Here is a 13550-nt window from a genome sequence, read left to right as displayed (position 1 = left end):
ACAAATGTCATATGGGAATATTTTTTTATTTAGCCTATAACAATCATTGCATTGCTCTTGGGTTATTTTTTGTCAATGTTATTGATGTGATTGTTTTGATGTTTTGATTGATTGGGAAATGGAGGATATAATCCTAGTAACAATAATCTGTTTATAATTTCAAATTAACAGTTTGTTCAGTAAAAAAAAAAAGATTCTCTGAAATCCGGTACAGATTAGACCACTTAATTATGGTGCTGTTGAAGTCTTATACTGTCTTTTCTCATTCTCCATTTCTTTGCTCTAACTTATCCTATTGCTCTGACTGCCCAGTTGCCAGGAACAACAATACAAACAATGGCAATTGTTTTTTAAATGATGTGTGTGTGTGTGTTTACTGTAATTGCAGGAATGGAGGAAGCTTCCTGCAAAAAGGCTGCATTTGTAAGCTCGTACCAGGACAACATTGACGACTTCACTGTCATCCAAGGCCCCGCTGCGCGAATCCGACCCAAGAACCTCCCAGAAGACTTCTTCTCCTGTGAGTAACTGTTGATGATGTCAACGTGTCACTTCCAGCTGTTTTCCTCCCTCTTCCTGGCCTTATGTTGAAACACCATTCAGTGTTACAGCTGGTCCCAATTCCCTCCTTCCCCCTTAGATTTTTGTCAGATTTAGTAATGTGTAAGCATTAATTAAGGTAGAAGCTTCACCACTTCACTGGGGCAGCAGGTAGCCTAGTGGTTAGAGTGAGCTGGCAACTGAAGGGTTGCTCCTATCAAATCATAGATGCCATTGCCTACCATCATGCCGTTGAGCAAGGCACTTAACCCCCCACAACAACAGCTCCCCTGGCTTTCCGGGTGTGGCAGCCCCCCGCACATCTCCAAAAACCTGTATATATATGTGTATGTGTGTCTTTCGCAGGGGCTGGGTTAAAGTATTCGGTTGGACTATGTGTACAATTGACTAAAGTGATTTTAATCTTAATCGCACTGTACCTATGCAGACCATCCAGATCTGCAAACATAACGGGAGGCATACAGCATTTGGGGCCAAGGGGAAGGGGCCAAGTGGTTGGGGGCCAAGTGGTTGGGGGCCAAGTGGTTGGGGGCCAAGTGGTTGGGGGCCAAGTGGTTGGGGGCCAAGGGGAAGGGGCAAAGTGGTTGAGGGCCAAGTGGAAGAGGGCCAAGTGGAAGAGGGCCAAGTGGAAGAGGGCCAAGTGGAAGAGGGCCAAGGGGTCAAGAGTGATTTGGGAAGGTCATGACCCTTGAGTTACCAACTATGTCTGTTTTTATTCCCCCCAGTCGACTATGAAGGCCTGGTGAAGAATCTGTCGGTATGTGAAGTATTTGTGCCTAGTTGACTTCTGTGTTAATAAGATTAATTGAAAAATGATTTGCTTGCCTTAGCTTATGTCAAACAGGCCTCTCCCTCTGTCCCTTCATTGACTCTCTGCTCTTCTCTTGCTGTGTGTTTTGAAGTGCAGGAGCCCTGACCAGCCCATGAGGCCCTACCTCAAAGAGCACCTTCCCAAACGGATGCACTTTGCTAACAACGTGCGCATTGAGAAGGCCCATCTCTACATGAAGCCTGGCTGGCAAGCAGCTCTGTATGTCATAACATAACTCTTGTTTGCTTTTTTTCTCTTCATAACACATTTCGTTTTTTTACATCTTTATTCATACAGATGTGGGATCTTAATTTGAACATGAGTAAAATAATCCTGCAAATGGGAAATTAGCTTTGATAGGCTATAGTTTAGTTGTTAGATCTACTGAGAGAAAGCTAATTCTGGGTTTTCAATGAAGGTATGTAAATCACAAGGCTCATTCTCTGTGACAACCGGTCAAATTAAGATATGACATCTGTAGGAACCATATACAGTATGAACCATAACCCTAAATGTAATTTCTTTGGAAACGCAACACTTTGTTTTATCACATAACCTAAGCTGCACTCTTGGCTTTACTGTGGCATTAAGCCAAAGTATCTGTTGTGGAATAACCTAAGTAAATAAGTACCGTTTTAAATATTTAATAGTTAGCCTACTCATCACGGTTCACTCCTTTTTCAAGTCATCAGTTACAGGCAAAACTAAATCCACACCGGTTAGAACTACACATTATCCATTGACATTCACTTTAAACGTTGTGCCTACATGCACTTGTCCCTATATGCATTTCTCCCTACATGCACATTGAAAGCAGTTACAGGTACTTGCAAAAGGTGATCCCACTTTATATTTATACGGAAAAGTACAAAAATGTATGCACTCACTACTGTGGGTCGCTCTGGATAAGAGCGTCTGCTAAATGATTCAAAAGTAAATGTTTAACTCTCGTTATGTTTGTCTGTTGCAATGAGACATTATTCGACAAGACGACTCACTAGCCCTAACTTGACCGCTGAAATTCTCAACAGCTGCCACATATGAAAAGTGATAGTTGGTCTCCGGTTAACAGAAAGCCTATTAACATACCAACAGACATTTTGGTTTGGGCATGTTTTTTACAGATGTCTTTAATGGGTGCTGAAAGCTGTTCCTTGTTGTTATGGTTGCCACAGTTGAGGATGTGAGCTATTATTAGTTGGGCTGGTTTATACAGCTGTTCAATTGAAAACCCCTCAATTTTAGTGTTGTATAAATATATATAAAATACAGAACTCCGTGTCATGTCATTAGTAAAGATTGAAAAAAGTAAGGGGCCTAGACACCTGCCCTGAGGAATTCCTGATTCTACCTGGATTATTTTGGAGAGACTTCCATTAAAGAACACCCTCTGTGTTCTGTTGGAGGTGTGATGTTTTTTCTAGCAATGGAATAATGTTTTTTCATCTCTGTTCATCCACAGACAACCTAAGGAAGTCAAGTACTGCACTGGTGGATTCCACGGCTCGGATAACGTCTTCAAAAACATGCAGGTCAGGGAAGGGTGAGAGGGATGATGCTGTACTTCCGTTGATACTCTGTGATATTATAGTATGGACACGTGGTTATGTACACATCCAGGGAAACTCATCCGAACATACTGTCTCTAACTAAAAAACAGCTAACGCTAATAGCTACATTACACTTGAATCACATGGAGATTAGCTAAAAAACACAACCCATTTTTTATTTTGATGTGAAGTTCTATGATGAAAGCACTACAGAGAGGTAGTCCCAGATCTGATTGTGCCATCTCCTACAGATATAGCATCTTAATTTGATCACCCTTTTGTTGCTGATTTATCAGCATCATTTATCATGCGCCGACTACAGCAGGTATAGGTAGACCTTACCGTGAAATGCTTACTTACAAGCCCTTAACCAACAATGCAGTTCAAGAAAGAGTTTAGTTTATATAGTAAATATTTTTAAGAAGAAAAAAAAATCTAATCAAAAGTAACAAATTACATAACAATAACGAGTCAATGTGCGGGGGTACAGGTTAGTCGAGGTATTTTGTACATGTAGGTATGGGTAAAGTGACCATGCATAGATAATAAACAGCGAGTAGCAGCATTGTAAAAACAAAGTGGGTGTGGGTGTCAATGTAAATAGGTCGGGTGGCCTTTGGATTAATTGTTCAGCAGGCTTATGGCTTGGGGGTAGAAGCTGTTAAGGACCAAGACTTGGTACTCCGGTACCGCTTGCCGTGCGATAGCAGAGAGTACAGTCTGACTTGGGTTACTGGAGACTTTGACAATTTTTTGGATCTTACTAGGTGACACCACCAGGTTCTGGGTGGTAGGAAAAGCAAACTTAGAAGCCTTTTAAAAACTCAAATACACTAACGTTTGTAATTTTCTTATTTTTTTTTGTGGTATCCAATTGTTAGGAGCTACTATCTTGTCTCATCGCTACAACTCCCGTACGGGCTCGGGAGAGACGAAGGTCGAAAGTCATGGGTCCTCTGATACACAACCCAACCAAGCCGCACTGCTTCTTAACAGAGCGCGCATCCAACCCGGAAGCCAGCCGCACCAATGTGTCGGAGAAAACACCGTGCACCTGGCAACCTTGGTTAGCGCGCACTGCGCCCGGCCCGCCACAGGAGTCAAGGATATCCCTACCGGCCAAACCCTCCCTAACTCGGATGACGCTAGGCCAATTGTGCGTCGCCCCACGGACCTCCCAGTCGCGGCCAATTACGACAGAGCCGGGGCGCCAACCCAGAGTCTCTGGTGGCACAGCAGAGACTGGTGCCCTAAACCACTGCGTCACCCGGGAGGCCCTTACGTTTGTAATTTTCACTTAAACATTTCAGACTTGATTTGCAGAAAAATGTATCAACCCCTACAAAAAAGTCCATTATAATCCACATTTCCTGTAGCTGCAGGATTATTTTCCTGCTGTAGCAAACTGGCTCAAATTAAGATCCTACACCTGTATGGCCATTCTCAGGCCAAATGTCCTAAAAAGATCTGGGAGCAGGCCACTCCAAAGGAGCCCCAGTTTGTTAAATCATGCCTGACATTCTTTAGGTTAAATCAAAGTGTGTCCTCCGAGAGAGTCAAGTCTCTCCCAAAGTAAACCCACTGCAATACCATCACCTATAACAGTACAATGTCCTCCCATTTGGAGTTGTTGTTTTCCCATGTACATTGTTACTAGGTTTACTAGGTTTTACTAGATTTCTCCCCGTCTCCATGTTAGTCTTTATGTGTATGTTTCCGGCCTTAGAAAATCTCTCCCAAAATACCATCCCCTATAACAGTATGCTTTGTTCCCATGTGTTGTGTTTTCTCATGGCTGTTTACTATAGTTTACTAGACGTCTCCCTGGCATCTCCCTGTTAGTCTTTATGTTTATAATAGGTCTGTGTATCTTTCTAGACGTGGTCACACCTGGAATGTGTTGCTATAATTATCCCTGCGACTTTACTCGCTAACCTAAATAAAACAGGTGCATGAGTCAAATGAAAGTCTGCTGAAAATATCTTCTGTGTGTTTTGCTGCAGACCGGAAGAAAAGCAGACATAGCTAGCAAGTAGCAACATCACCTATTTAATTTAGTAGCCACCCACGTTTTAAAGGGGCAATCAGCAGTTACTACATACATTTTTGGACTTATAAATGAATTATGTGACTCATGACTTCATTGACTCATGAAGAATACAAGTTAAGAATGCCTCATCAACTGTCATACCCCATCAGAACCCAAAATATACTGTAAGTTTGTTTTACTTAAATGTTTGTAAACTAAGTAAATGTGACCAAACACTATACAGCCGCAACATGGTTAAAACTATCATTTTGATTTCATGGATGGTTAGTCCTTGCATCAATAGCTCTGAATTTGAGAGTGGTCGATTTCTCCAGCCCCATCTCTCAGCTTTTTACTTAAACAAGGGCTGGGAGTCCCCTTGTTATTGTTTCTACTGCTGATTGCTGCTTTAAGGCTCATCTTATGATTATTTCAAAATGTTAATTGCTTTTCAACCCACCTTTTTGGAAGGTCATTTAAGTACTTAAACTCCCACACGGTTTACTTTTAGCTATTCTGATGTTTACACATGGTCTATTTGTGGTTTTGACTCCTTCGTAGGTATAGGGAAATGTTAACTAAATGAGATGGTGAAATTGTGGTTACTTTGTTCTTCTCTCCATATCTAAACATGTCTACTCCACTGTCATGAATAGCGTGTCTCTATCTATTCATGTGTCAGTTATTCTTGTGAAAATGAATTAAGTTTGTTTTTGTATTTTTCAGGCCATTTTTATCAGTTATGGACCAGGGCTGAAATACAAGACCCAAGTTGCACCTTTTGAAAACATTGAAGTGTACAACCTCCTGTGTGGTAAGCCTGTTAGTCAATGGACCATTTAACATGGGGACAATGTCCTGTTGCTTAACTAGAAAGGATTAGCCTGGGTGCCAGTCTGTTTCCGCTCTCTTGCCAACTCCTGATGGAATTGTCATGCCAAAGGAGTGGAATGATATCTCTGGCTTTACATTCATTATAGCATCATTTCAACCACTTCTATACAGAACTCCCAGGACAATTTCTCAACATTGTGATACGTTTCAAAGAGGATGTGCCAGTTGAGAAGGCCACAGCACCACCACTGGAAACTAAGTCTATAGTCACACAGCTATTCTGTACAGTTAGCCCATTAGATCAAATCTAGTCAGTTAAAGAAAATACCTTTTCAACTCTCTACTTTCACTTTATTTCTCCCCCCCCCCCCCCATCTCTATCTATCATCCTCTCTCTTTGTCTGTCAGATCTGTTGGACGTTCCCCCTGCTCCTAACAACGGGACCCATGGGAGTCTGAACCACCTCCTGAAGAACCCTCCCCACCGCCCCGTGTACCCAGCTGAGCTCTCCTCTAACTCCACCTGTGAGGCCAGTGGCCTTGCCCCCTCTGACCACCTGGGCTGTAGCTGCAGCACCCGCACCAGAGCAGCGGTATGTACCGCAGAGCAGCGGTACAATCAGGGAGGGGGGTGTATCCTCAAACTCGCACATCCATCCCCAGAGAGCAGGACTGGGAGGGGAGGGGTAGACAGAGGGTCTGTCCTGTCCATAACACTCTAAATCCTCAATGTTTGAAAGGTGCTTCATTGAAAACGAATATTTATCCTCACTTTATGATTGATAACCCAGAAGCACTCAGAGGGAGAGAAGTTGACAGACACACTAACATGCTGAAAATATGTTTCAGGAGAAGACTATGAACAGGCAACTCATCAAAGACAATTCCAGTGAGTACACACTTCATGGGGTCTCTTTGTAATGGCTTAGTAGTAAAAACTTTGCCAAACACTCCAGTTAGTGTAACCATGGCTCTATTTTGTCTATGATTGTTTTTTATCACACCCTCCCCTCTCTCAGTTTCCGGAACCAAGGCTCTTCACCTACCATATGGAATCCCTCGGGTTCTCCAGGAGAATTCAGAGTACTGTGTCCTGCACCACGCCGACTACATCAACGGTTACAGCAAAGATACTCTCATGCCCTTATGGGTCGCCTACACAATTAACCCACTGGTGAGTCTTTATGTGCTTGTGTGAACGACCAGGTTTCATACCCAGGTATGTGTTAGTCTGCTTAGCTAAAGCCGAGGCATTTGCTTGGGGGAGTTAACGCAAGTCTTCAGAATCTTAGGAAATGTTACCCTTCACGCGTGGTTCTAAACCACCTCCAATACACTCTGGCTCTCTTTAATGTCTACAGATAGATAGTATGTTGTGTTGGAGATGCACTGTTGTATTATGTTTCTCTGGTTAGGGTTTCTCTGGTTAGGGTTTCTCTGGTTTGTGTTAGTGTTTCTCTAGTTTGTGTTTCTCTGGTTTGTGTTTCTCTAGTTTGTGTTTCTCTGGTTTGTGTTTCTCTAGTTTGTGTTTCTCTGGTTTGTGTTTCTCTGGTTTGTGTTTCTCTGGTTTGTGTTTCTCTGGTTTGTGTTTCTCTGGTTTGTGTTTCTCTGGTTTGTGTTTCTCTGGTTTGTGTTTCTCTAGTTTGTGTTTCTCTGGTTTGTGTTTCTCTAGTTTGTGTTTCTCTGGTTTGTGTTTCTCTAGTTTGTGTTTCTCTAGTTTGTGTTTTTGGCTAGGATATGAAATAAGTTGTAAAGATGTGTGAAGTGCTGAGAGCTGAGCTGCTGCCTGGCCCTGCTAGCTGGCTGTAGATCTTCCTAACTCGTGCTGGCTTTCATAGCTTCTTATGTTTGTCATTATGTGGTGAAAACCTCAACGTAAATCAGGACGTCTCTCTACAGTATATCTATCCCTGGCTTTCGTTCTCTCAACATTCTCCTTTTATTCCATTACTTTCTGTCTAAAAGCTATTAAGAGGATGGAAAGTAGATGATTCATGGTTTTATTTTATCTGAGGAGAAGGTAACGGGAAAAGCACTATCCTAATGTATATATTGACTCAACCCTGCAATTAAGGAATGAAACCAGGTTCACATAACTAATACCAGAGCTCAAGAACTGGAATCATCTCTCTCGTGCCCATCAGAACAATGTCCAGCCACTGAGTCCAGTAGTGGAGGCCTGTGTCCGTGCAGACGTCCGTGTGGCGCCGCTCTTCAGCCAGAACTGCGTCAGATACAAGGACAACCCTGCGCTGTCCTACGGCCTGCTGCATCCACCCAGTGAGTACATGGGAGATTACACCCCAAAACCTTTTGTTAAATACCTACTCCATATTACTGTACATGCATATAGCCAGCGGTGCATCAGATTCTCATACAACTTTTGAAGACCAGTTGATGATTTAAATGTAGTGTTTAGTGTGTGTGTGTGTTTAAGTGATTAATTCATGTTGATGTTTCAGATCTGGGTGCCAATGGAACAGAGGCAGAGTCACTACTCACCAGCAACATTGCGCCCATGTACCCTGCTTTTAAAGGTGAGCAGGTCAAGCTAGCTGGCTAAGAGACAGATAAATCTCAGGTACTGTGCAATAATAGCTCAAACACTCAACCAGGTATGTGTGAATTCTTATGGACATGCAGCTTCAGGAAATTACTTCTTAGGACAGTGTGTCTTTGCATGATGTATGTATAGGCCTACTAATTTGGCAGTACATCCAACCGGCCTCAGAACCGCAGACCACGTGTAACCACGCCAGCCCAGGAGATTCTTCACCTGCGGGATAGTCTGAGACCAGCAACCAGGATCCTGACCTGATTGTAGTTCGACTGTTGTAACCGACTTCAGTGGGCAAATGTTCACCTTTGAAGGCCCCTGCCACACTGGAGAAGTGTGCTCTTCACAGATAAATACCGGTTTCAATTGTACTTGGCAGATGGCTGACGTGGCGTTGTGTGGGCGAGTTGTTTGCTGATGTTAACGTTGTGAACTGCGTGCCCCATGGTGACGGTGGGGTTATGGTATGGGCAGGCGTAAGCTATGGACAACGAACACAATAGCATTTTATCAATGGAAATTTGAATACATAGAGATACCATGATGAGATCCTGAGGCCCATTGTCCTGCCATTCATCCATCACCTCATTTCAGCATGATAATACACGGCCACATGTCGCAAGGATCTGCACACAATTCCTGGAAGTTCAAATGTCCCAGTTCTTGCATGGCCTGCATACTCACCAAGGACGCTCTAGATTGGAGTGTACTACAGCATGTTCCAGTTCCCGACAATATCCAGCAACTTCGCACAGCCATTGAAGAGGAGTGGGACAACATTCCACAGGCCACAATCAACAGCAGCCTGATTAACTCTATGTGAAGGAGATGTGTCGCACTGCATGGTTGGTTGGTTGACTGGTTTTCTGTTCCACACCCCTACTTGTTTTTTGAACGGTATCTGTGACCAATAGATGCATATCTGTATTCCCAGTCATGTGAAATCCATAGATTAGGGCCTAATGAATTTATTTCAATTGACTGATTTCCTCATATGAACTGTAACTCAGTCAAATCTTTGAAATTGTTGCATGTTGTGTTTTTGTATTTTTGTTCAGTGTAGTTTCTATCAGTTTTACTTTTACTCTTAGGCTTACTCTTACAGCATGTAACACTCCCAGCCTGCATCTCTATTCTATTTTGAACTAGCTTTGGCCAATTAGGTATACATTTCAGCCCAAAGATCCAACTGCTGAGATAAGGACAGTTTTTTCCCCCCTGTTCCTGTTGGATCGTACTATTTTTCCTAGGATCTAAGGTTCTAGTTGAATAGTGGAAAAAAGCTGACTCCATAGTAAATATTTAACTCTTAACAACAAGCTGTAGATTTAGGAGCAGGGTTTATAACTCTCACACCAACTGAGAAATCTCAGATTGGTCTGTCAACATAAAAGCTTCCCTGTGAATTAACATGGTAGTCTGACCATGGTCATAGTGAGCCATATTTATTCAGTAGACATAGGATCTCTGTTACATTTTGTCTAGGGGACAGTAGTGTACAGTAGTGGTGCAGCGGGGCGTTACCATATCAGGCAGTGGTCATGGTAAAAACCCAGCCCACTCCCTAAGCTCTCTTTTAGTGTTTTATTGTTCACTTTCCATTCTGTGTAACTGGCTTGACAAAAGTGATTGCTTGCTATGCTATTCTAAAGAAGGGGAGTTTGTTACGTTTAAAATCCCACCCCGTTTTGTACTCTCTGCTTGGCACGTAATGTCATTTGTGAGAACATGAGCACTCCTGATGCAACATTCCGATAACAACTTGTGGTATAGTTACTCATAGACCGTCAATGTGTTGGTAGTAGACCTAAAGGTGTGTTCCTGACTTTCCCAGACAGACAATGTTGCTAATGTGGTGTGGGGTCATGTCTACTCTGATGGAAAATAATAGCACAGAGTTTTAAACACTGGGCTGTAGGATACTGTTTGGGACTCGATTATGGGATAGCGGTTAGGATGGTACAATATGATGCCACCTTGTGGGTTCCATATTGATGAAAGGGAGATGCAAATGGTTGTTACTTTTGTTGATGCCCGTGGACAAAGGTAATCCATCATAAAAGGGGTTTATGAAGTATGATGTCATGCAAGGGGATTTTGTTTTTTAAATCCATGAACAGAAGCACTCTGTGGATAACTTTACAAACACTCACTGCCCTCTGGTGGCAAATGGTGAAAGTCTACAGAGTAGAAATGCTGATCTAGGATCAGCCCCCAACACTGTCCATTTAATCACATTTATTATGATCTACAGGGCAAAACTGATTCTAGATCAACAGTCATACTCTAAGACATTTTTGTGAATACGGGCCCTGAAGACATTGTTCAATGACTTCTTGTTTTAATAAGTATATGATCGTATGTTTGCAGCTGTTTGGACGTACTTCCATGATGTCCTCCTGGTGAAATATTCCCAGCAGCTGAATGGGGTCAACGTTATGAGTGGACCTATCTTTGACCAGCACTATGACGGACACTTTGACACTCCTACAGTTAGCACACCACAGTAAGTGTTCATCATCCATGCGTGTTGTTGCTGCTGGCTTTTTTTGAATTGTCAGTTGTACATGAACATGTTTCCATCTTTCTCTCCTGCAGACATGAGGCTCCCATCCCCACTCACTTCTATGTGATCCTGACCAGCTGTGGAAACTCTTCCTTCTCCCCTGCTGACTGCCAGGGTCCCCTGGAGACCACCTCCTTCACCCTCCCCCATAGACCAGACCACACTGAGACCTGTGCTGTGAGTCACACCTCTCTGGCTGGCTGTCCTACTCTTTCCTACTGGGCCACCTGTAACATGTCAACAGACCAAAGGATGGCTGAGATAATCAGACCTGGTTTAAATAGATGCTGTATGTCAAATACTTTCAAATACTTGAACAGCACTTCATTTAGTTAGCCGTGTACAATGCAACCAATTAAATTGTCTCAAATGTGCACATTTCAAGCTGAATCAGCTGCACCCGAAATATTTTCAGGAATTTCAAAGTATTTGATTGTGTATTTGACCTAGGTCTGGAGATCATATGGGATCCTCTCTAGTTTTGCTGTTTGTAAAGATAATCTATGAATATTATTAGTGACTCAGCCCTCCTTTTCCTCCTCCCTGTCTCCTCAGAATGGCTCAGACTTCCAATGGGTCCAGGAGTGGGCCCAGTTCCATGCTTCCCGGGTCAAAGACATAGAGCTCCTGACTGGACTCAGCTTTTACCACAACAGGATATCAGTGGAGGAAACGCTACAGCTCAAGACATTTTTACAGACTTTCTAAGATTTCAAGAAGTTGCCTCCGGCAGGTTTTAGTACCATATTTTGTTATCGCTGTAAGGCCTTATTACACATATGCAAGTAAAAAGGCCAGGGCTAAATGTGTAGCCTTGGATCCCATTAAATTAAAAAAGGTGTAACACTTATATTTAAGTGCATAAAGAGGAAAAATATATATATTTAAGTGCATAAAGAGGGGAAAAAAGCTGTACTGTTTAAGTGAGAAATTGCCTGAAAGTCGCTTGAACCTCAATCATAGACTTTAAACCAGAAAGGCATACACTGAAAGAAGCCAAGTTATGAGACATAATATAATAGACCGTTGTCTGTTTGGACTTGAGCCAGAACACTGAACCAAAGAAATTGATTAAATAAATCTACACACAATAACCCATAATGACAAATCCAAAAAAAAAAACATAGAAAAACTGAAATATGACATTTACATAAGTATTCAGACCCTTTTATGAGACTTGAATTTGAGCTCAGGTGCATCCTGTTTCCATTGATCATCCTTGAGATGTTTCTACAACTTGATTGGAGTCCACCTGTTGTAAATTCAATTGATTGGACATGATTTGGAAAGGCACACACCTGTCTATATAAGGTCCCACTTGAACCCAATCGAACATCTCTGGAGAGACCTGATAATAACTGTGCAGTGACGCTCCACATCCAACCTGACAGAGTTTGAGAGGATCTGCAGAGAAGAATGGGAGAAACTCCCCAAATACGGATGTGCAAAGCTTGTAGTGTCATACCCAAGAAGACTTGACTGTAAACGTTGGCAAAGGTGCTTCACCAAAGTACTGAGTAAAGGGTCTGAATACTTATGTAACTGTGATTTCAGTTTTTTTTTTTTTTTACATTTGCAAAAATGTCTAAACCTGTTATTACTTTGTCATTATGGGGTATTGTGTGTAGATTGAGGGATTTAAACATCTATTTTAGAATAAGGCTGTAACGTAACAAAATGGACAAGTCAAGGGGTCTAAATACTTTCCGAATGCACTGTAGATCCATCTACCACTCTGCTGAACCCCAAACACCCCTCTTTCATCCCAGAAAAACAAGGGGAAAGAGTGAGAATGGAAGAAAATACGAGGAATCCGGCATATAAATAGGAATTCTATTTGACTAAGTGATTATAATAGCTGGGACATTCTCAGGAAACCTCAGACATTCTGGAATGCAAAAGCTAGTAACGGCCACTGGCCGAAGGACTGAAACACTGCCAAAGTTTTTGACTCAGATGTCTGTGATTCGGAGAGTTGGCTGAAAGACATGGCATGGATGCTCAAAAAAAAGTGTTTAGTCTACAAGAACAAAAACAGGAAAACCACACATTCCACACACATGTTCATGGTTGCACTTGCCAAATGGTGTCATTGTATGTTTGACTAGATAGTGTTTTTATTTTGTTAATATCAATGTTTTTATATATTGAGTTTATTTTTATTGCTCTGTCACTGTAAATTAAAGGTTGTGAAGTTGATGTGGGGAATTGGGATTAAATTCTTGACAGGACTATTGGCGTGTGCACATAAGTATGTGGTGTACATGTGTTGTGGTTGCAAATACATGTACGTACTTTGGTCGTGACAGGAACTTAAAGTAATACCAAGATTAGCATGACTCTAAAAGACAAAGTATACAGTGTATGAAACAAGATATGCAGTACATGACATCCAATGTACAGTTGAAGTCAGAAGTTTACATACACTTAGGTTGGAGTCATTAAACTCGTTTTTCAACCACTCCACAATTTTTCCAATAATTGTTTAACTTATAATTCAGTGGGTCAGAAGTTTACACTAAATTCACTGTGCCTTTAAACAGCTTAAATTATGTAATGGCTTTAGAAGCTTCTGATAGGCTAATTGACATCATTTGAGTCAATTGGAGTGTACCTGTGGATGTATTTCAAGGCCTACCTTC

General features: G+C 42.0%; 1 protein-coding gene across 1 annotated transcript in view; it reads left to right on the top strand.

Annotated features, from left to right (window-relative positions):
- Nucleotides 1-12030, top strand: part of enpp1 (ectonucleotide pyrophosphatase/phosphodiesterase 1) — a 41067-nt gene extending 29037 nt beyond the window's left edge. The window contains exons 13-25 of the mRNA XM_020496254.2: nt 389-520; nt 1287-1318; nt 1464-1591; nt 2835-2904; nt 5678-5765; nt 6194-6378; nt 6635-6674; nt 6805-6959; nt 7930-8065; nt 8248-8322; nt 10713-10848; nt 10941-11085; nt 11464-12030. Of these exons, the coding sequence (XP_020351843.1) occupies nt 389-520; nt 1287-1318; nt 1464-1591; nt 2835-2904; nt 5678-5765; nt 6194-6378; nt 6635-6674; nt 6805-6959; nt 7930-8065; nt 8248-8322; nt 10713-10848; nt 10941-11085; nt 11464-11616 (1475 nt within the window). The 3' untranslated portion in view covers nt 11617-12030. The remainder of the gene's footprint in view (nt 1-388; nt 521-1286; nt 1319-1463; nt 1592-2834; nt 2905-5677; nt 5766-6193; nt 6379-6634; nt 6675-6804; nt 6960-7929; nt 8066-8247; nt 8323-10712; nt 10849-10940; nt 11086-11463) is intronic.
- The last annotated feature ends 1520 nt before the right edge of the window (nt 12031-13550 follow it).

The sequence above is a fragment of the Oncorhynchus kisutch genome, linkage group LG12 (assembly GCF_002021735.2).
Source record: "Oncorhynchus kisutch isolate 150728-3 linkage group LG12, Okis_V2, whole genome shotgun sequence".
NCBI classification, from domain to species: Eukaryota; Metazoa; Chordata; class Actinopteri; order Salmoniformes; family Salmonidae; genus Oncorhynchus; species Oncorhynchus kisutch.
Note: the sequence above shows the minus strand (reverse complement) of the source record. Positions and strands in the feature narration are given on the sequence as shown.